This window comes from Capricornis sumatraensis, chromosome 16 (genome assembly GCF_032405125.1).
Source record: "Capricornis sumatraensis isolate serow.1 chromosome 16, serow.2, whole genome shotgun sequence".
In the NCBI taxonomy this organism is placed as follows: Eukaryota; Metazoa; Chordata; class Mammalia; order Artiodactyla; family Bovidae; genus Capricornis; species Capricornis sumatraensis.
The window spans coordinates 81,015,911-81,037,379 of record NC_091084.1 but is presented as its reverse complement, the minus strand read 5'-3'; the positions used below and the strand labels follow the sequence as shown (position 1 = coordinate 81,037,379).

General features: G+C 50.0%; 3 protein-coding genes across 7 annotated transcripts; 1 reads left to right on the top strand and 2 right to left on the bottom strand.

Moving 5' to 3' along the window:
- Positions 1–284: 284 nt before the first annotated feature.
- SELENOH (selenoprotein H) lies at positions 285–1,807 on the bottom strand. Of its 2 annotated transcripts, none has more exons than XM_068989201.1 (4): positions 1,578–1,807; positions 1,357–1,502; positions 1,104–1,233; positions 285–396 (listed from the first exon to the last, which is right to left on the bottom strand). In XM_068989201.1, the coding sequence occupies exons 1-3, from the start codon at positions 1,700–1,702 to the stop codon at positions 1,133–1,135; spliced, it is 372 nt and encodes a 123-aa protein (XP_068845302.1). In that variant the 5' UTR covers positions 1,703–1,807; the 3' UTR covers positions 285–396; positions 1,104–1,132. The 2 variants fall into 2 exon arrangements, with proteins under 2 accessions (XP_068845302.1, XP_068845303.1); XM_068989202.1 differs by having other exon boundaries at positions 302–396; positions 1,129–1,233.
- Positions 1,808–3,105: 1,298 nt separating this feature from the next.
- Positions 3,106–12,338, bottom strand: TMX2 (thioredoxin related transmembrane protein 2). Of its 3 annotated transcripts, none has more exons than XM_068988474.1 (8): positions 12,136–12,338; positions 6,499–6,559; positions 6,154–6,267; positions 5,319–5,395; positions 4,952–5,058; positions 4,706–4,775; positions 4,502–4,651; positions 3,106–3,765 (listed from the first exon to the last, which is right to left on the bottom strand). In XM_068988474.1, the coding sequence occupies exons 1-8, from the start codon at positions 12,322–12,324 to the stop codon at positions 3,619–3,621; spliced, it is 915 nt and encodes a 304-aa protein (XP_068844575.1). In that variant the 5' UTR covers positions 12,325–12,338; the 3' UTR covers positions 3,106–3,618. The 3 variants fall into 3 exon arrangements, with proteins under 3 accessions (XP_068844575.1, XP_068844576.1, XP_068844578.1); XM_068988475.1 differs by having other exon boundaries at positions 4,502–4,631; positions 4,710–4,775; XM_068988477.1 differs by lacking the exon at positions 6,154–6,267 and having other exon boundaries at positions 4,502–4,631; positions 4,710–4,775.
- A 444-nt stretch (positions 12,339–12,782) lies between these two features.
- On the top strand, positions 12,783–21,245 carry MED19 (mediator complex subunit 19). 2 transcript variants are annotated; one of them, XM_068988733.1, is made up of 5 exons: positions 12,783–12,999; positions 18,104–18,360; positions 19,069–19,165; positions 19,475–19,569; positions 19,665–21,245. In XM_068988733.1, the coding sequence occupies exons 1-5, from the start codon at positions 12,783–12,785 to the stop codon at positions 19,731–19,733; spliced, it is 735 nt and encodes a 244-aa protein (XP_068844834.1). In that variant the 3' UTR covers positions 19,734–21,245. The 2 variants fall into 2 exon arrangements, with proteins under 2 accessions (XP_068844834.1, XP_068844835.1); XM_068988734.1 differs by lacking the exon at positions 12,783–12,999 and adding an exon at positions 13,584–13,771.
- The last annotated feature ends 224 nt before the right edge of the window (positions 21,246–21,469 follow it).

Genomic DNA, 21,469 nt, shown 5'->3' with positions numbered 1-21,469 from the left:
CATCACTTCTGAGAAGTGAGGTGAGAAAAATAGTTCCTTTTATTTCCTTTTCCCCCATAGTTTTTAGAAGTATTTCTCATGCTCTAATAAGGGAGCATAGGAGACCCAAGTTAATTGGTGACCTCAGGCTATGAAGAACATGAGGACCAATCCCAGAAGGCTGGCTGAGGGCCCCCTTCCCATATTAATAAATTCACTTCATGACTCAGGCTTTATGTCAACTCAGATCCTTTAATTTTTATTAAACCAAATCCAAGAACTTTTCAATGTCTTACTAGAGGACTGGCTCACAACTGAACCATCGTTTCTGGAGGGGAGGAAACCACAGCTTCGGGGACATGACTGAAGTTTGGCCACGTCCCGTCATAAACGCTCCAATATCACCAGGGACAGAGGCTGTGAAAAGGAGAAAGGAAAAGAATTAGAGAAGGGATCCAGGTAATCCTAGCCAGCCCTCCACCACTGAACATAGCTCAAGGGGTGTACACACACACTGCCCCCATCTCACTCAACATCAAGTGCCTGACAACATGCAAAAGCCCTGTGTGCAGCACTCGGACAAAGACAGGGTCGGATTCTGCGACCAGGAGTGCCAGCACCACCGTGCAGGGCTGGCAGCACATACTGGTAACACGGAGGGCAGCAGGCACACCTGAAACTACACAGAGATGTGGCCAGGGAGAAGCAACATACACACACATAAGTGAGGGCGTCGGTGGGATTTACAGGAAAGTGAGCGGTTGTTTTTAAAACGGAACATCAGCCCATACTCCAAGGGACACAGTTCGCTGCATCCTCTAAGGACACAATTTGCATAGTCATTTACATTACCAACGGCATTCCACGACTTAGAGACACTGGAGTGAAACAGGAAGGTTGTAGCAAAGGGCACAGTGAATAGGAAATTTTAGGGGGGGGTGGGGCGACTTCAGTTTTTCCACCAGGAAAAAGAGGACGAGGTATTCCCACTAGAGGAAATCTCGAGAGCAGAAGCGAGTTATGGAGATGTAGGTCCTGGGTGAAATCAGGGCTTTAACAGGAAGGGCTGCTTCGCCAGCAGCCGCACCAAGATCAGCCCACGCCCCCCATTTGCCATCTCGAGCCTCAGCGAGACGCCTTCTGCCCCACCTCCCTACGAAAGGTACTTCTTCAGCTCCTCCAGCACCACGTGAGGCTCCGGAAACTTGAGTTTGCGTGGGGGCCCCTTCTTAAGACCCGTCCAGAGCTCCGCGCCTGGGAAGAAAGGCCACGGGAAGCGCAACGGCTCTGGAACCCGGCAGCCGTTCCCCGAAGCCACCCGGAGGCGGCGGTCTGGAGGCCCGCGCCGTCCGGCCCCCGCGCCCGGCCCGCACTCACTGCTGCCGTCGGCGCGCAGCAGCGTCACCTCGAAGCTGCCCCTCCGCGGCCTGGCGGGGTTCACCTTCACCGCCAGCTCGGGGGCCTGCAGGCGCAGCGCCTGGCTCAGGGCCGCGGCGTTGCGCCCGTAGACTCGTCAGCTCGTGCTGCGGGAAGAGGAGCGAGGTCAGAGCCGGGCCCCGGCCTGCGGCGCCCGCGCCCTCGCGCCCCGGGCCGCTCACCAGTGCTCGATGACGACGCTCGGCCCCTCCACTTCCCCCTCCCGGCCGCCGGCCGGCTTCTCCCGCTTCTCGGCCGCAGCGGCCAGCGCCGCCTCGGCCTTCCGCTTCCTCCCGCGGGACGCCATGGTGCCTGGGGCCCGGCTGGGGACAGGGCACAGGAGCGGCCACCGGGCGCAGACCAGCCGGGCTCCGAGCGCCGAATCGCAGCCCAGGAACTCGGCTCCCGACGCGAAGCCTCTCTCAAGCTGCGGCAAGCGTGGCGCAGGGCGCACACGTGGTCTGGAGGCGGGGCCTCGGGCGAAGGCGCGCTGCGCGCAGAGGCGGGGAGGTGCGCGGCGCCGCGCCCAACCACCTGGCTGGGGGGCCGGGTCGCTGCGAAAACAAGTTTTCGCGCAGGCTTTCCTGTAACCGCGGCGCCAGCTTGAACGGTGTCCATCAGGACTGCTACCCAAAACTTCGCTCCTGGGACCCACGGATCAGTCCCAGACCAAGCGTGCAGCTTAACCTCTGGGATTAAGTGAACTTTGTTACGGGTGCAGGGTTTTGATTTGAAGCTTGGATTGTTTCCTAGTCTTTAGAGCCAAGCCAATATTGTATCTCCACTTCATTCTGAGCTTCTTCCCAGTTAATTGCTTTCTAACGTCGGTAATCATTCAGGATCCTTCATTAACTAATATGAATAAATAGTAAGTAAATTCACTATATTGTTTACATCATTGACTTTCAAGTGGGATAGTAGGGTGTTAGAAATATCAAGACCATTTGAGGAACATTTTTAAATGCATGCAAAGGTCCTGAGATTTTGACGAGCTTACCTAATGTCTATTTTGAAAAAGATGCCCAGGGATTTCTTAAGTCCTGCTCATCCCCCATTTCCTCCCCCTTCTCTTTCATTAAGGTCTGTACTGTCATATCATAATCTAGATTCTGCAGTTCCGTTGGATACCTACTCTTCAAAAGGGCTTCCCAGGTGGCCAAGTGGTAAAGAATCCACTTGCCAATGCAGGACACATGGGTGTGCTCCTGGGTCGGGAAGATCCCCTGGAGAAAGGAAATGGCAACCCACTCCAGTATCCTTGCCAAGGACATGCCGTGGACGGAGGAGCCTGGCAGACTAGTCCACAGGATGCCGAGAGACTAAGCACCAACGGGAGACCCAAGCTTCCGCAGCTGCCCACAAGCCCAGGGGCCTGTGTGCAGCGCCTGATGAGCTAGGCAGGTGGCCTGTGAAATGAAGACTGGAGGAGTCCTCCGCGCTGCCTGGCTTTTCTAACGCAGGAGTGACCAACACTTCCACTTGTGATGCATGAATCACACACAAAGGCACACAAAAGTGATTCTCAGTCTGTTTATTGTGCAAAACCATCAACTGGGTGTGGGGAGGGTGCAGGAGGGTTAAGTGAGCCACCGTCCAGGGCCCACCACACAAAGGAAGTCTCAAACTTCTATTCCCCTCCCTCCCAATCTCATGAAATAGGTAGACCGTTCAGTGATCTTCAAAGAGAAAAGTCTGTGGTTAAAGGGTTCCCCTTGCGACCGGTCACAGGCTTATACTTTTTTAAATGCAGACCACAGACTAAGCCAGAAGGGCCTAAAGGAGTAAGATTCCATGAGGGGAAAATCTCAGCACTAACTCTGCACCTCGGCCTGTTTACGCTAGGGTTTAATCTAGTCTAAGTAGGCTGCATGGCGCCACCGTGAGGAATGATGAGACCAGAGCCTGATGGAGACGTCGGACAGCACACGGTGGTGTGTGCTGGCCCAGCGTGGAGGGCAAGCCTTCTCCCTCCGCCAGACAAGATCTTTCCCTCCCTCCAGTGAAACAGCAGGCCGCAACAGTGGGGGCCTTCCTAGAGGGTACCTGTCATTGCCCTGGATGCCTCTTAAAAATCAGAAGCAATACCCTCCCCATCTAGGCATAGCCAAACAGGGGAAACATAAATAGAAGGCCCGGGCCTCAGGCAAGGCTTGTGGTTACAGAAAGAGCAGGGCCTCTGAGGTGCCTGGGACTGACCGGAGAGGAAGCTCTGAAGCAGGGATCCTATTTGTCCTTCTTGCTCTCCTCATCTGGCACGGCAGTGGGCACCGTGGCCACAGGCTGCTCCTCGGGGATCTTATCTCCAGCCTTTGACAGCTTCTTGGCCCTCTGATAGAGCTCATTCAAGTTGAATTCTCGGATCACATTCTCCTGTGCAAAAGGGACGCACACATCAGGTTCAAGCTGGAAGGGAGAGTGGTGTCTGGGAAGAAGTACAGTTGACCATTGAACAGGGGTGTGGTTGGGGCACCAACCCTTTTGCAGTCAAAAATCCACCTATAACTTATCGTCAGCCTTCCGCAACCACAGTCCCCCCCAATCTGTGGCTCCCTGTGTGCAGCTCCAGCCAACCATGTGGGGTGCGCAGCACTGTAGTTTTTACTATTGAACACTATCCACACGAGCGGACCGACAGAGTTCTGACTCGTCTGTGCAAGGGCCAACTGTATTTACACAGTCTAGGAAGGGAGGAAGCAAAGGACAGGAATCTAACCCAGATCTCTTCTCTTGGGCTACCTGAAAAAGTCAATTAATATTCACCTATTATGTGCCAGTCACTGTGCCAAGAATTACAGCTACATTATTTAATGTAATCTGCAAAACAAAACCTGTACGAAAATGTTACCCTCTCCAATTTACTGCCAAGGAGACTATAAGGACAAGAGCCACCGAGACTGAATCTTAACTAATGATCGTTCCCTACTATTCGGACGTCTGGCGCATGGTAGAATAATTCGCTGAGTGAATCCATGAATGAGACCTAAGAAACAGTCCACACTCTCAAAGCTTGTGGGCAAGTAGCAGAACTAGGAATCAAACCCAGGGTGGGCTCCAAACTGACCTCCCGTTCTACACCCTCCTGCAAACCACCTGCCCACTCACACACCTCCGAGAACGTCCAAGAGACAGCCCGGCCCTTCTTGTCGATCTGCGGCCGCCGCATGACCTCCTTCCCACCTTGGAACAGGATCAGGGTGGGCAGCTGCTTGGTGAGGGGTGACGTGCTCACTTTGTACCTGCAGGATCCAGAAGTTCTCTGTAAGTGCATCTTCGTGTATCCCCACAAGGGACCCCCCTGCCAGGCCCTCACATACCGTGTACTAACGTCAGTGTAGCGTCCAACGTCCACCTTCCCAAAATTCAGCCCCGTACAGTTGTACCTGGGAGGAATGTATTGGTTCACAAGACGAGAGAGAAGGAGTCAGTGAAGCAGAGGCACAGATGCCTGAGGGCGGGGCGGGAGTGCCTTGGGTTGCAGTGTGCAAAAACCAAGGACAAACCAAGGACAAACCAATGAGAGGGAGGGGACAGCTTCTACCACCCCTGTCCCACTCACTTGAGCGAGAGGTCAGCATAGATAGGGGCAAATGACTGGCAGTCACTAGACCAGTTGGCAAAGAACTCCACGAGCCAAGTGACCCTCTTGTCCCGCTCCAGCTCCTCCTGCCACACACAGAGAGGAAACGGTGAACTGGACTACACAGGCTCCTGGAAGATACAGACTTTAGTACCTAATTCCTCATCTCGGCTTCCCACACCTCTGTAGACCCCACAATGGACCCTGGTGCCCTTGATGCTCCTCTGGAGCCCACAGTGAACCAATGCCCTTGACTTCAGTTCTGAAGTACGGCTGTTCCTCTGAGCAGTGAGCACGACAAAACCACCCCCAAGGCACCCAAGGAACAGGGAAGAAGAGCACTTACATCAATGGTTTTGTCACTGAAGTACTTGATGTACTCAGGGCCCATATACAGGGGGGGTTTGCATGTCATCAGGAACACTGAACACAGAAAAAGGATGTCACAGGTGTTAACTGCCAAGGGGCACTTGCCATCTACCTCTGTAAGGATTAAGTCACGTGCGCCCGCAGCTGCCGACCTTCAACACCCCCTGAAGGAGCTCAGGGTGCAGAGCAGAAACGAGGCGCCCTGTGCTCAGGGAAAAACTGGCAGGACAGGTCTTCCGATAGTTATATATTCTCAGGAGCCGATTTTATGAGCCCAATTTGTGTATCTCCTCACATCTAGAAAACCACTAAGATCCTTCATGGTGACAACAGTTTCTCGTGACTGGCAGAAAGCTTCATGACTCTAGCACACACTTTCTGTAAAAAATACACGCCGACTGCATGTGCGCCCCCTCGCCAGAATCACACATATGCTGTCCTTTCCCCCCACCTCTTTGGAACAGTTTCTCAGAACTAACTGAGGTGCTGTCTCCCAGCCTGCAGCCCTCGTTTCGCCCCAATTAAAACTTAACTTGCAGCTCTCATGTTGCGCATTTTAAGTCAACACAGGAAACATGTAAGGGCTTGAGTAGGGGATTTACTTTCAAACCAACCCAAAGATTTCAAGTACCAAAGAGTACATTTTGTACATACATAAACACATTCCCTTCCTCTTAAAATACAATCTCTGTAGGTTCTCATTATCTGAGCCTCACACAATTAATTACATATAAGCTATGGAAGACAGGAATGGAGAAACTGGTGTGGTGTTGGAATTTGGTTCCCACAACCAAGTCTTACAGTCTCCTTACCTATGCAGAGTGTGATGTAAAGCAGGCCCATACGAATATCCAGGCGGAAGAAAAGAATCGCATTGGCCACCTTACTGAACATGAAGATGTTGCCTATATGCTGTTCCACGGTGACTGAAACACAAAGGTGTCAGAGGTCAGGCCGGGCCGCGTGCTCCCGTGTCCTATTATTTGTCCCTCTCCTTGGAATACTTTGAAATGGGAGAGGGGGAGAGGATCAAAGTCTAAGGTCAAATTCAGCCTTGGCACAGAACGAGGGACAAGTTCACCAAGTTATGCCCCTCTCACAACATGAGAGGAACACTCCGGAGGTTGTCGGTCCGAACCGCGGGAAACCACACTTACTGGACCTGCGATTCTTCATCATCACGATGGCGCTGAGAAACATCAGGATCTCCACTTCTCTCTGGAACAGAATCAGAGCGTCAGAAAGGCCACGAACGGAAGCGATTTGGGTGACCAAGGGAGCCAGATATGTGATACAAACCAACAGAGAAAAACCGAACAAAGATTGAGACTGGGAACGGTGACAGTAGAGAAATAACTGGAGTCAGCTAAGGATCAGCGCTGGCTTCCCAGGTGGTGCTAGTGGTAAAGAACTTACCTGCCAGTGCAGGAGACACAAGAGAGGCGGGTTTAATCCCTGGGTCGGGACGATCCCCTGGAGGAGGGCATGGCAACCCACTCCGGTATTCTTGCCTGGAGAATCCCATGAACAGAGGAGCCTAGAGGGCTACAGTCCATGGGGTCACAAAGAGTCAGACACAACTGCAGTGACTTAGCAAGCACAAGGGGTAGTGGGGAAAACACCAGTCAGAAGATCCAGGTTCCAATTCTACCCCTATCACAAACTGCCTGCTGCCTTTCAGCAAGGCACTGAACCAGGGAACACTGGCTTCCCTGACTGAGGATTAAAGAAGATAAGAAGTGTGAAACAGGGACATAAAGTATATGGTGTAAAACTGTAAGACACTACAATCAGCTCAGCGTGACCCTGGTAAAATAAACCTTTTCCAGGTAAACTTTCTCAATCATTCCCATCAATACAACAGATGGTCATTCTATTTGTTTGGTTGTAAGTTAAAACATTCCTCTCCACCTAATATTCATGGTGATAACCCATGCACTTTGAATATAATTTGAGAGCTGAAGGAGGCCTTTCAAACCTCTCAAAGGTACTTTTCAGTACCATGAGTTTACTGTTCTTTCTCACCTTCTAGAAGGTAAGTTCCATGTGAGTTAAGTGAGACAGACAATAAAAACGACAAAGACATAAGCAAGGTAACTTCAAAGAGTAAAGACTTCAGTGAAGAGTGACAAAGACTTGGTGAGCGGTTGCACACGGGGAGGGCCTTCTGTAGACTGGGGGGTTTGAGGCATTCCACACCTTTCTGTTAGTCATACAGGATCCAAATCATTATTTGAGACAAAACCAATTAACTGCGATTTACGGCCAGCAATCAGGGACCTAGGTTTTCAGCCTCAATCTCCAACAAAAAGCAACTGACTGGATTTAGAAATGGACATCGAAAGTGGGGGCGGGGGGTGGGGTAGGGAATATGACAGACCTTACTATATATTCCATCTGAGTAGAAACTACGAAGAGTTTTCAAGAATGAAACTGGCTTTAAAGTGGCTTTTATAATTATGGAAAGATGATTTAAAAGAGAATTATGCCCAATCAGAAGACCAAAGACAAGGCTAAAAGGAATATACTCTAAAGACAGATGTTCAAGCTGGTTTTAGAAAAGGCAGAGGAACCAGAGATCAAATTGCCAACATCTGCTGGATCATGGAAAAAGCAAGAGAGTTCCAGAAAAACATCTATTTCTGTTTTATTGACTATGCCAAAGTCTCTGACTGTATAGATCACAATAAACTGTGGACAATTCTGAAAGAGATGGGAATATCAGACCACCTGACCTGCCTCTTGAGAAACCTGTATGCAGGTCAGGAAGCAACAGTTAGAACTGGACATGGAACAACAGACTGGTTCCAAATAGGAAAAGGAATACGTCAAGGCTGTATATTGTCACCCTGCTTATTTAACTTATATGCAGAGTACATCATGAGAAATGCTGGGCTGGAAGAAGCACAAGCTGGAATAAAGATTGCTGGAAGAAATATCAACAACCTCAGATATGCAGATGACACCACCCTTATGGCAGAAAGTGAAGAGGAACTAAAAAGCCTCTTGATGAAAGTGAAAGAGGAGAGTGAAAAAGTTGGCTTCAAGCTCAACATTCAGAAAACAAAGATCATGGCATCTGGTCCCATCACTTCATGGCAAATAGATGGGAGAAACAGTGGAAACAGTGTCAGACTTTATTTTTTTTGGCTCCAAAATCATTGTGGATGGTGACTGCAGCCATGAAATTAAAAGACGCTTACTCCTTGGAAGGAAAGTTATGACCAACCTAGACAGCATATTCAAAAGCAGAGACATTACTTTGCCAACAAAGGTCCGTCTGTCTAGTCAAGCCTATGGTTTTTCCAGTGGTCATGTATGGATGTGAGAGTTGGACTGTGAAGAAAGCTGAGTGCCAAAGAATTGATACTTTTGAACTGTGGTGTTGGAGAAGACTCTTGAGAGTCCCTTGGACTGCAAGGAGATCCAACCAGTCCATTCTGAAGGAGATCAGTCCTGGGATTTCTTTGGAGGGAATGATGCTGAAGCTGAAGCTCCAGTACTTTGGCCACCTCATGCAAAGAGTTGACTCATTAGAAAAGACTCTGATGCTGGGAGGGATTGGGGGCAGGAGGAAAAGGGGACGACAGAGGATGAGATGGCTGGATGGCATCACCAACTTGATGGACATGAGTCTGAGTGAACTCCAGAGTTGGTGATGGACAGGGAGGCCTGGTGTGCTACGATTCATAGGGTTGTTAACAGTTGGACATGACTGAGCGACTGAACTGAACTGAACTGAAAGACAGAATGGGTCTGTGGTAAAGACTAGCCATGTATACTCCAGACCTTACTTCCTTTTTCTCCGGGACATACCGCATCTAGGGAGAACTGTGTGACCAGCACTCCTAAACGCACTGTGAGCAGAAGTGACGCGCCACTTCTGTGCCCAGGCAGTTAAGAAAGGGGATGCACATCCTTGCGGGACAGCTTTCTTTCTCCACCTGCTGGCATGATGCTGGGATGATCTTAAGGACATCAGTAGAAGACAGGACGAGACTGGGTTCCAGAATAACTGCATAAACAAGAGCTCCCTTGTTTGTTTGCTTGTTTATTCACCATTTCAAACTTTTTTTAAAGCTAATTTTATCTTTACTTGGTTTTGGCTGTGCCGGGCCTTTGTTGCCAGGCGGGCTTTTCCCTCGTGGGGGTAAGCAGGCTTCTCACTGCGGCGGCCCCCTCGTTGCAGAGCACGGGTTCTAGGGCACGTGGACTTTCAGTAAATGCCGCAGGCAGGCTCAGTGGGTGCAGCTCCCGGGCTCCAGAGCACAGGCTCAGTAGCTGGGTGCACCGGCTGAGCTGCTCCACAGCAAGTGGACTCCTTCCTGACCGGGATCGAACCTGTGTCTCTTGCATTGACAGGTGGATTCTTTACCACTGAGTAACCAGCGTAGCCCTGTTTCAAACTTTTTATTAAGGAAATTCTCAAACACACACCAAATCAGAGAGGATACTGAAGGGTGGCAGAATATGCCACTCCCAAGTACACCATTTTGGCATAAGGATTATTTTGAGTCTAAAGGCAACTGATGAGAAGTAAAATAAAGAAAAGCTCCATGCCCTTCCCTTACGTGTCTAAGAGTAGGACAAAAATTTACCTTCCCTACCAAGGGCAAAACTAATCAGGGGAGATAACTTAGACGCTATCAGCCTGGAGATAACGCCAGAGGGATCTACCGTAACAAACTCACCTTCATCTACCATTAGTTTACCTTTATTTTCAGCTCCTGCAAACCTAAAACTCTCCTTCTTCATCCTGTCATTTCTCCACAAATTTATTGTTCTTTGTTGAAGATGCCATATAAGCTGGAATTCTAAGCCTTTTTGTCACTTATTTTTCCCTGGGTATCTCCCTTGTACACAAGTTACACATCACATGTTAATAAATGTGTTTTATTTTAATTAACTTCAATCTGTCTTTTATTACAGTAGTCTCAGGCAAGACCTCAGAAGGGCAAAGGGAAAATTATTTCCCGCCTCCTACAATACCTTAGTAAACCCCTAATACTCAGTTTCAATAGTAATATTTGGCAAAATATTTCATCTACGCTACCCATTTCTTTTGCTGGAGAAACTTACAAGCAAATTGCAACTGTATCATTTCGGCTGTAAAGATTTCAATACACATTGCTTACAGATAAGAACTTCTTTCTTAAACTAAAATACCATCATCATATCTAACAAAACTAATACCACTTCCTTGTTGTTATCTAATACTTGGCCCTTATTCAAATTCAAAGGTTGTGGGTTTATGTGCTTACTCACTGAGTCCTGTCTGACTCTTTGCAACCCCATATACTGAAGCCTGCCAGGCTCCTCTGTCCATGGGATTTCCCAGACAAGAATACTGGAATGGACTGCCATTTTCTTCTGCAGGGGATCTTCCCAACCCAGGGATCGAACCCAAGTCTCTGCACTGGCAAGTAGATTCTTTACTGTTGAGCCACCAGGGAAGTCACATCCTTGCTAACACCATCTACCTTAATACTATAACTTCCAAATCACCAGGGTAAATGAGTAAAACACAGATTTCCCAGGAAGACAAACAGTTATGAGTACCATATAGTTAAAAAAATAAAAAAAGAGTAAAAACAAAACATAACACCTTCCAGTATTTTGCACATAATTAGGGAAGAGTATTCAGAGAAATTAATTGCATAAAAAGTCCCTTTTATAAAAACCTTTATTTTCATCCACTTATGTGTTTAAGTCTTATTTTGGTTAAAGTTGGATAGATAAAAATAGGATCTTTTGAAGAAAATGGCTACATCTGAGCTAATTAATAACACCAGGAAAGGATAGAGTATGAAAAAGTGTGGAGTGAAGAATAAAAAGTAAGGAAGCAGGTTCTGTTAAAGATTAAGACTCATTTGGGGCTTTGGGAAAAAAAGACAAAAACTCAGGTGACTGTCTTTCCTCAGAACATGTATGTGGCTATTCAGTAGAGGGCGAGAGCTTCAACTTATTTTACATTTTCTTTTTTCCCCTTAAAGCATGCAGAATCTTAGTTCCCTGACCAGGGATGGAACCCAGGCCCCCTGCAAGGGAAGTGCAGTCTTAACCCCTGGACCACCAGGGAAGCCCCTCAAGTTATTTTTCTGAGTGGTCCCTCCATTCCAGTTCTGGGAGAACTCCAAGAGGCTTGAGACAGATTTCTTTACAGCGTTTTTTTCTTTTTTTTACAATTCCATTTCCATAGGCCTAACAGTTTTATTTATTTTTACATCCCCAGTATGCGGCACACAGCCCAGCACACAGTCCGCCCTGAGAGACTGTTAACTTAATTTTAAGAAATGGCTGTGTGCTGTTACCGTGGCTAAAGAGTGGCTGCAAATCCTCGTCGCTCACTAGTTGGGTGACCTTGGACGAGTCTCCTAACTACGCCAAGATCCGTTTTTTCATCAATAAAACGAGAATACTACAAATACTACTCGCCTTGTACAACTCACTGGTTCCTCAACAGGCTTTATTAACGAGCAACACTGGAAGAGAGTGCGAGGGCCCAGTCTGGGGAGGACTCTGGTCGAGCATGGATTGGGAGGTGGGAAGGAGCTTGGCCTCAAAAGGCAGAAGGCTGAGACTGCTGGGCGAGCTAACCGGCTGCTTTCTCACCCTAAACAAGAGGAGGCTTAGGCTCGGTAACAATCCACGCTCTACACTCTTAGCAGTCTGTCAAGTCCGCTAAGAGGCCCGGAACCTGAGGCGTTCTCAGAACGGTCAGCCTCGGGGCTCCCGGCTGCGACCACCAGGGCGGGGACAGTCAAGGTCGTGGGGTCCCGAGGAGGGTCGCTCACCCAGTCAAAGTCACACGGGTTGCCGTCTTCGCGTTGCGTGGGGAGACTTTCGCAGACAGGGGGCAGCTTCCTCACGAGTAGGAAGGCAGCAGAGAGCAGGGCTGACAAAAAGTAGTAAGGTCGGGCCAGCCATCGTGAAAGTCGCGGGACTGAATACACGAGAGCAATCAAAGGCGCTAGGACCGCCATCTTTTCGGCCCCCTGAGGCACCGGCCGCTCTCTTCGGCTTCCGTAGGTCTGGTCCCGCCTCTCTCACCATTGAAGGTTTCCATTGGGCCAAGTGTCAGATGCCCCGCCTCTAGACCCGGAACTAGATCTCTGATTGGCCCTCTACTGCAGGTAAGGAAGGTGAGAAAGGGATTTGATATGTTATTGGCTAACCTAGCTGTCGCTTTTACTACCTAAGTCATTTCATTGGTTAAGCGATTGCTGCGAGCGGGGGCCTCGGAAAATTTAATAATGTTAAGGAGTATTTCCTGAACGTTCTCAGAAGGCGACGGAAGTCGTTGCCGGAAGAAGGTAGGCAGGGCCAGAGGCAGTCCAATGGTAAACGACTCCTGGAGGAAAAGGGCGGTACCCCGTGAAAAGATTAACCAATGAGAATCATTAACGCCAGACACCGGGACGGCGCCGGGGCAGAGGGGACGATGGAGAATTTCACGGCGCTGTTCGGGGCCCAGGCTGACCCGCCACCTCCCCCAGCGGCACTCGGCTTCGGACCCGGAAAGCCGCCCCCCCCGCCGCCACCGCCTCCGGGCGGAGGGCCGGGTCCGGCCCCGCCCCCGACCGCCGCTTCGGCCCCTCCCGGGAGCGACAAGTCGGCGGCAGGCTGCGGCCCCTTCTACCTAATGAGGGAGCTGCCAGGTGAGTCCGAGGCCCGGCCGAAGCCGGCCAATCAGATCGCCGCGAGGTGGGGCTGGGCGTGGCTCCTAGACGCCGAGGGAGGTGAGGGGAAGCCCGGGCGGCGCGTGCGGGGATTTCGGAGCTCCGTGTCGGAAAGGACTGCGAATTCAAGGCCAAAGGCACGACAGGAATTCTCAGGATGGACTGGGAATGAGAAGAATGGGTCTCTGTGGCCGCCTTTCACGCTCCGCCCTGCCTCTGACGCTGATGGTGGTTTTATGATTCCCTAAAAGTTATTCCCTGGAGGTTCAGACGGTAAAGAATCCGCCTGCAGTGCGGCAGACCTGGGTTTGAGCCCTCAGGTGGGAAGAACCCTGGAGAAGGGAAAGGCAGTATCCCTGCTTGGAAAATTGCGTGGACGAAAGAGCCTGGAGGGCTACAGTCGATGGGGTCGCAGAGTCGGACACGACTGAGTGGCTAACTGAAAAAGCACCCAGGGGTTCAAGTTTGGAATTTGAGAGTCCTTATTTAACATCCTTGCGGACCTAGTTCCAAATCTGCTTCCGACTTCCTGTTGGTTTGTTGCCTTTCTTTTTTCTCTGGGCCTGGGCCTTTCCTCATCTGTTGGAACAAGTGAATAGAATTGGACCAGACTCTTTCATTCAAAAACTTATTTCGTTGAGCACCTATTTTATGTACCAGGGGGTATTGTACACTGAAGATAGAACTGTGAATAAGGCTGACAAGATCCTTGCCTGTTTGGGAATTTACGTGCCCAAGGAGGAGGCAGAAGGTAACAGGGTGAAATCACATAGCAGTTATGGCTATAGGAAAAAAAAAATGTGATAAGATTTAAGGGAGCTGAACTGCTTTAGCTAGAGTGATCAGAGAAGCTCTTTCTGAGTAGGTTACTTTAGAGTTAAAATGTAAGCGCAGAGAAAGAGCTAGCCATTTATGAGTGGGAGAAGGAATAACTGGATACAAAAAAGAAATGAAATCAACAGCCCCAATGTGAGAAAAATCTTGTAATGTTTGAGGAACAGAAGATCAGCTGGACTCCAGTGAAGTGAACAGAGGAGTGATAGGTAAAGTGAGAGTGCAGGCAGAGGCCTGTGTTAGACATTTAGGTTTTAACATATTATTGACCAGAAACATGTCAATACCTTTTTTAGAGAGTGAAACCATTAACATCACCGTGGGAAGTTGTTAAAGCTTAAAATTGATCAAGGATTCATCATACAGCTTATCATTGACATTATCATTCACATTTTGCTCTGTTAGGTTTTTATTCCAACCTTGTGTACCTTATAAACACAAGTTTATTTTCATAAAATTTTAAAAAGTGACACATCATGCAATTTTGAGTGAAGAAAATTTTTTCAGTGAATTTTATGCAGATACTTTCTCTTATTGTCCGAGCAGCAACTAGTGCTGCAGTCCATGGGGTCGCTAAGAGTCGGACACTACCGAGTGACTTCACTTTCACTTTCACGCATTGGAGAAGGAAATGGCAACCCACTCCAGTGTTCTTGCCTGGAGAATCCCAGAGACGGGGGAGCCTGGTGGGCTGCCGTCTATGGGGTCGCACAGAGTGGGACACGACTGAAGCGACTTAGCAGCAGCAGCAGAAGATGATAGTTGTTCCGAATGTAGTTCTGATTCAGATGATGTGACTATTAGACCAACAAAGAGACAAAAAACCTTAGTGATTGTTTTCTGATACGGAAAGTGAAAATGAAACTCATGGTGCTGGAGAAGACTTTACAGGTGTGTCAGCTGTAACTATTGAATGTAATAATGCAAAGTGGTAGTGAAATAGCTGAATTAATTATTGCGTTAGTTTCTACAAAAATCCCCCTTTCAATAATGTTATTGCTTAGTGGTCCAGGAAAGAGGTGGTTTAGACTAGGCGATAGCAATGGAGGAAAGAAGTAAATGCATGCAGGATAAATGTTAGAGGTAGAACTGACAGGAATGAAGGATTGAATATAGAAGTGGAGGAGAGAGGAATCGAGGGTGATTTCGAATTTTTGGCTTGAATAACAGGATTGATGGTAGTGCTGAGGTCAGGCAAGAACAAGTTTGAGGAGGTGGAAATCAAGAGTCATTTTAGACATACATGTTAGTCTCAGGGACATCTTTCAGTTCATCCCACGTCCATAGCTTTGACTGTACGGACCTTTATCGGCAAAATGATGTCTCTGCTTTTTTAAAATGCTGTCTAGATTTATCATAGCTTTCCATTCAAGAAGTAAGCATCTTTTAATCCCATGGCTGCAGTCACTGTCTGCAGTGATTTTGGAGCCCAAGAAAATAGAGTCTGTCACTGCCACCACTTTTTCGCCTTTTATTTGCCATGAAGTGATGGGACCTGATGCCATGATCTTAGTTTTCTGAATGTTGAGTTTTAAGCCAACTTTTTCACTCTCTTTCACCCTCATCAAGAGGCTCCGAAGTTCCTCTTCACTTTCTGCTATTAGAATGGTGTCATCTATCTAAGGTTGTTGCTCTTTATCCCAGCAATCTTGATTCCAGCTAGTGATGTTTCAGTAAGATGTTTATACCTTCAACCACAAATGCAAGTTGAAGGAATTTGAGCTTTTTCCTGAGGGAATGGGAAACCATTAAGATTTTTGAACTGAGTACAGCTTCTAAAGATATCTAGAGAGCATGGGTGCCGTGTACTAAAATAAAGGAACCATGAGTGAGGTGGGGAAGATTTGGAGTTTAAAAAAAAAAAAAAATGTCAAGGGAATTCCCTGACAGTCCAGTGGTTAGGGTGCCATACTTCTTCTGCAAGGGGTTTGATCCCTGGTCAGGGAACTACAATCCCATAAGCCTCCTGGTGCAGCCAAAAAAAAAGAAAACTGAATCTGCAGTGAATTAGTTAAGAGAATGTTGGAAATGGAAGATTAGTTTTCAGGAGTGGAATCAGGACTGAGGAGAGAGATTTATAAATCATCTTCGTAGAACTGATGGCAAAACAGAACATCGGATGGACTCTTTTAGGTAAAGAATTTAGCAAAAGCACAGAGTGGGGAGAATGGAAGGAGGCGGTGCTGACGTGAGAAGCACTGGGTCCCCGAGCCTCCTGCCGTCACACAGCCCACTCTCAGCGACAGCTGGCGCGGACGACAACGCAGCAGAATAGGGTGGCGTGTCAATAGGGAGGAAAAACACCTTACTCATTTAATGTTTATTGAGCACCAGTGAGATGTGAATGAACAAAGCATTTTTCTCAGCCCTCAGTGGCCTGATAGCTCAGAGCTGAGTTTTCTCAAGTGAATGATTATCAACAAGTCACTTTTGTCGTTTGTACCCCAAATGTTCATCATAACTAGACTATGAAATTGTAGGTTAGATATTTCTACTCTCACCACTGGACCCTAGTTAAATTACTAAGAGGAGAGGGAAAAAGCTGAGTTGAAATGCAGCATTCAAAAAAATGAAGATCGTGGCATCCAGTTCCATCACTTCATGGGAAATAGAAGGGGAAAAAGTGGAAGCAGTGACAGATTTTATTTCCTTGAGCTCCAAAATCACTGCAGATGGTGACTGCAGCCGTGACATTAAAAGGCGCTTGCTCCTTGGAAGGACAGCTATGGCAAACCTAGTCAATGTACCCAAAATCAGAGACATCACTTTGCTGACAAAGGTCTGTCTAGACAAAGCTATGGTTTTTCCAGTAGTCATATATGGATGTGAGTTGGACGTAAAGAAGGCTGAGCACCGAAGAGTTGATGCTTTTGAACTGTGGTGTTGGAGAAGACTCTTGAGGGTCCCTTGGACTGCAAGGAGATCCAACCAGTCAATCCTAAAGGAAATCAGTCCTGAATATTCATTGGAAGGAGTGACACTAAAGCTGAAGCTCCAATATTTTGGCCACCTGATACAAAGAGCCAACCCATTGGAAAAGCCCCTGATGGTGGGAAAGATTGAAGGTACAAGAGAAGAGGGCGGCAGAGGGTGAGATGGTTGGACGTCATCACTGACTCGATAGACACGAGTCTGAGCAAACTCCAGGAGGCAGTGAAGCACAGGGGAGCCTGGCGTGCTGTGGTCCACGGGGTCTCAAAGAGTGGGACACGACTTTGTGACTGAACAGCAACAACCGCGATTCTTTGAAAAAAGTCAGCCGTGAAATGTTGAGACCGATGATGCCTCCCACTTACAGACTTTATACTTTCCAATATGTTTTCAATTGAACCTTGAAAAAACGTTAAGCGTAATTGTGATAGCTTTTCCTGCATTCCATAGGTAAGCAGAAACAGGCATACAAAGGATTACAATTTTAGTTGCCCAACTTCTAATTAAACATTTCTTTTTTTCTAGGCAAAGCTATCATATATGGTATTATGGGAAGAGTGAAGATGGTGGTAACAAAAGTTACCAGCAGTAGCTAGAAAAATCTGTTTTTCTCTGTAAAGGTGACTGGAGTTTCTTGCTAGTTTTTTTAAAAAAAAAAGGAAGCAAGACACTCACACCACTGGGTTATAGTCGGCCTTAAGCATGGTTGTAGCTGAGCTGTGAGGTTATGTTATTCTAGTCACAGCCAGAAGTATTAACTTCTCATTAGGATATTGATGGAACACAGCGATGTGTAGCACAGGCTATAAGCACGGTGTCCCTTGTTACCCTGGTTACACTGACTGTCTCCTTTATTGGGTTAAAGTGGTTTCCACCGCTGCCCTGTTTAGATTTTTGCCTGTTCCCCTCCTTCCAACCTACCATTCTATAGTACAGTATTTTTAGTGTTTGTTGTGTGTTATTATTTATTCTTGCTATTTCTTACTCAAAAATAACTTTTCTGTATTGGTAATTCTAACTTAAAAGATCCCTCACTTAGGTTAGAATATAGTCTTTTACTTTCCCTTCTAGGTCAGTGAATTAAAAAAAAAAAATCTCTATTCTTGGAAAAGACCCTGATGCTTGGAAAGATTGAGGGCAGGAGAAGAGGGCGAGAGAGGGTGAGATGGTTGGACGGCATCACCGCCTGAGTGGACATGAGTTTGAGCAAGCTCTGGGAGATGGTGAAGGACGGGGGTCTCAGAGTCAGATGCAACTGAGCTACGCAACAGCTCTTGGAACTGATTCTTCTCCTTTCTCTTCTCCCCGTGTGCTCTAGGCAGCACCGAGCTGACAGGCAGCACTAACCTGATCACACATTACAACCTGGAGCATGCCTATAATAAATTCTGTGGGAAGAAAGTGAAGGAGAAGCTGAGTAACTTCCTGCCCGACCTGCCCGGGATGATTGATCTGCCTGGTTCCCATGACAACAGCAGCCTGCGCTCCCTCATTGAGAAGCCCCCTATCCTTGGGGGCTCTTTCAATCCCATCACAGGGACCATGCTGGCTGGCTTCCGCCTGCACACTGGCCCAGTGCGTGCCCTCCTAGGGAGGTGGGGGGCAGAGGGGAGGCCCCGTGCGTGCCCTCCTGGGGAGGTGGGGCAGCGGGAGGCCCCGTGCGTGCCCCCCGGGTGAGGTGGGGCAGGGGGAGGCCCCGTGCGTGCCCCCCAGGTGGGGTGGGGAGGCCCCGTGCGTGCCCCCCAGGTGGGGTGGGGTGGGGAGGCCCCGTGCGTGCCCTCCTGGGGAGGTGGGGCAGCGGGAGGCCCCGTGCGTGCCCCCCGGGTGAGGTGGGGTGGGGAGGCCCCGTGCGTGCCCCCCAGGTGGGGTGGGGAGGCCCCGTGCGTGCCCCCCGGGTGAGGTGGGGCAGGGGGAGGCCCCGTGCGTGCCCCCCGGGTGAGGTGGGGTGGGGAGGCCCTGTGCGTGCCCTCCAGGTGGGGTGGGGAGGCCCCGTGCGTGCCCCCCAGGTGGGGTGGGGAGGCCCTGTGCATGCCCCCCAGGTGGGGTGGGGAGGCCCTGTGCGTGCCCCCCAGGTGGGGTGGGGAGGCCCTGTGCGTGCCCCCCAGGTGGGGTGGGGAGGCCCCGTGCGTGCCCCCGGGTGAGGTGGGGCAGGGGGAGGCGCGAGGGCTTGGCGGTGGTGGTCGCCCCGCGTCCTGCCCTCCCTCAAGTACTGCTCAGAGCAGGTGCTGGGAGGAGGAAGGGGGCCGCGGCCGCCGCTCACCGGCCCTGCCTTGGGCCCTGCAGCTGCCGGAGCAGTGCCGCCTGCTGCACATCCAGCCGCCGAAGAAGAAGAACAAGCAGAAGCACAAGCAGAGCCGCGCCCAGGACCCCGTCCCCCCAGGTAAGGCGCGGCTGCCTCCCGAGCTGCGGGGCCGGGCGCTGAGTCTCGCTTGGCCTTGCTCAGTGAGAAGCCCAGTGGAGTCCCTCACGAGCCCTGGGCTCCCCGCTTCTCCTTGGAGAAGAAGCTGACGGAATGCAGCCGCCCGGGCAGGCGGGACGGCGGGCCGGGGCTTCGGCGGAGCCTCTGAGCGCATCCTGGTTGCGCGGAGAGCAGCGGTGCTCTGGCCGAGGGGTTTTCCTCGCGCCCCAGAGCTCTGGCGGCGCAGGATTCGGGGCCCGACCCGTGACGGGCACCTCGTATCCCCACCAGAGACGCCGTCTGATTCAGATCACAAGAAGAAGAAGAAGAAGAAAGAAGAGGACCCTGAGCGGAAGAGGAAGAAGAAAGAAAAGAAGAAGAAGAAGGTGCGGTAGGAGCCCGCCGCGGCGGCCCGAGTCCCCGTCTCGCCCAGGCCCCCGGTAGAGCCCCCTCCTCTTCCTCTGCCCTCCTTTCCTTCCAGAACCGACACAGCCCGGAGCACCCCGGGATGGGCAGCTCTCAGGCCAGCAGCAGCAGCAGCCTCCGCTAAGGGGCCGGTGGACCCTGCCAGGAGGACTTCCCTGCTGGGCCGGAGGCGGCCCTGGTCGGCGCCGGGTGCGGGGGCGGAAGCCGCGCGGCCGGAGGAGCCGAGGGGGAGATGGGCAGGGCTCCCGGCGGCCTCCGCCCGCCTCGCTTTCTCATGGACACCTCTTCCCCTCCCAGGAAGCTTTCTGTTCACCTCTTGTGTGCAGTTTGTCTGATGTAGGATTTGGTCTGATTTGTTAGGATTTTTATTCTCTTAAAATTGCATTTATCAAACTGGCTGAAGCGTGGCTGCCTGTCAGGAGGTAAGTGCCTTTCCGTGGGAGTCAGGGTGTAAGCCAGGGCGTGCGGGGGTCTGAGGGGGCTCGGACCTTGCGTGGCATGGTCTCCTCAGCAGGCGGGGCAGCCACCCGAGACCAGGGAGCAGGGTCCAGGAGCGGAGCGCGCCGACGCCTTCCTGCCCCAGACTTGATACCACCCTGCCCCCAAGGCTGCCAGCTAGTGCCTGGATGACCTTCCTGCTTAAGGCCGGCTGTGTCCTAGGTCAGTTTCATGTGGAAACTCGGTAGCCGATGGAGAAAGCACCCACAGTCAGAAGTGAATTTCAGCAAGGTTGCCTCTTGGTCAACCCTGTGGTTTTTTTTTTTTTAAATAAATTTCTGGCAAGCAAAGGTAAATGATTCTTTATAATAAGAACTACTTTTGATATTCGTCACTCCCTGAGACAGTGAAATTATTTGGCTGATGTGAATGCCTAAGCTTCTAAGACAGCAAAAAAAAAGTCTCCCAAATCTTTAGCCACCTGATGCAAAGAGCCAACTCAGTGGAAAAGATGCTGATGCTAGGAAAGATTGAGGGCAAGAGAAGGAACCGGCAGAGGACGAGAGGGTTGGACGGCATCACTGACTCACGGACGTGACTTTGAGTGAACTCGGGGAGACAGTGGAGGATGGGAAGTGTGGCATGCTGCAGGTCAAGGGGCTGCAGTCAGATGCGACCGAGTGACTGAAAGAACCGGCACGAGGCAAAGCAAACCCCTGCAGTGTCTGCAGCAGGCCAGGTACGCAGAGGCCGCCACAGGAGCGCCCCAGCTGACGGCCTCTTGACCTAAGCCCAGTGTGACATGGCTGGAGTCTGCTGGGACAAGCCAGGGTTGGTCCTAGAGCAGCAGACGGAAAACCACTCATTCCGCTCGTGTTAACCTAGGATTTCAGAGCGAGGGTTTACAGACTTCAGTTACAGACGGGGAAACAAAGGCCAGCTTTCTGAGATGAGTGTCTAAGGGTGCCTATTTAAATGAGGACACAGCCTTCTGCTTTTGACAGGGGACGGCATGGGAGGTCACACTGCCCCTGTACATCCCTGTGGTCTGCCTTTCACTCCGTCGTCATTCACTGGCTTGCCTCTGGCTGCATCCAAAAGGAGCTTTACCATCCAGAGAAAATTCTGTTAAGGGATTATAGGCAAAAGTCAAGAGCTCTCTCAACTCTGAAATGCCAAGTTTTGGTCATTAAAAGACTTTTCTGAAACATCCAATTAAATCACTGAAATAAAAACAGGATCTGTTTTGTCTTAAGTGGTTCTCTTCACCATAGTCCTGCTTGAGGATGGGCCCGGACCAGAAACGCTTAGGAGGTCGTCCTTGTTAACTTCCCGTCAGATCAGTCACCCTGCCTTAAGCGCACAAAACAACGCAAGTCGGGGGGACTGGTTAGATCAGGATTTCTTTTTATTCCTTGTTGG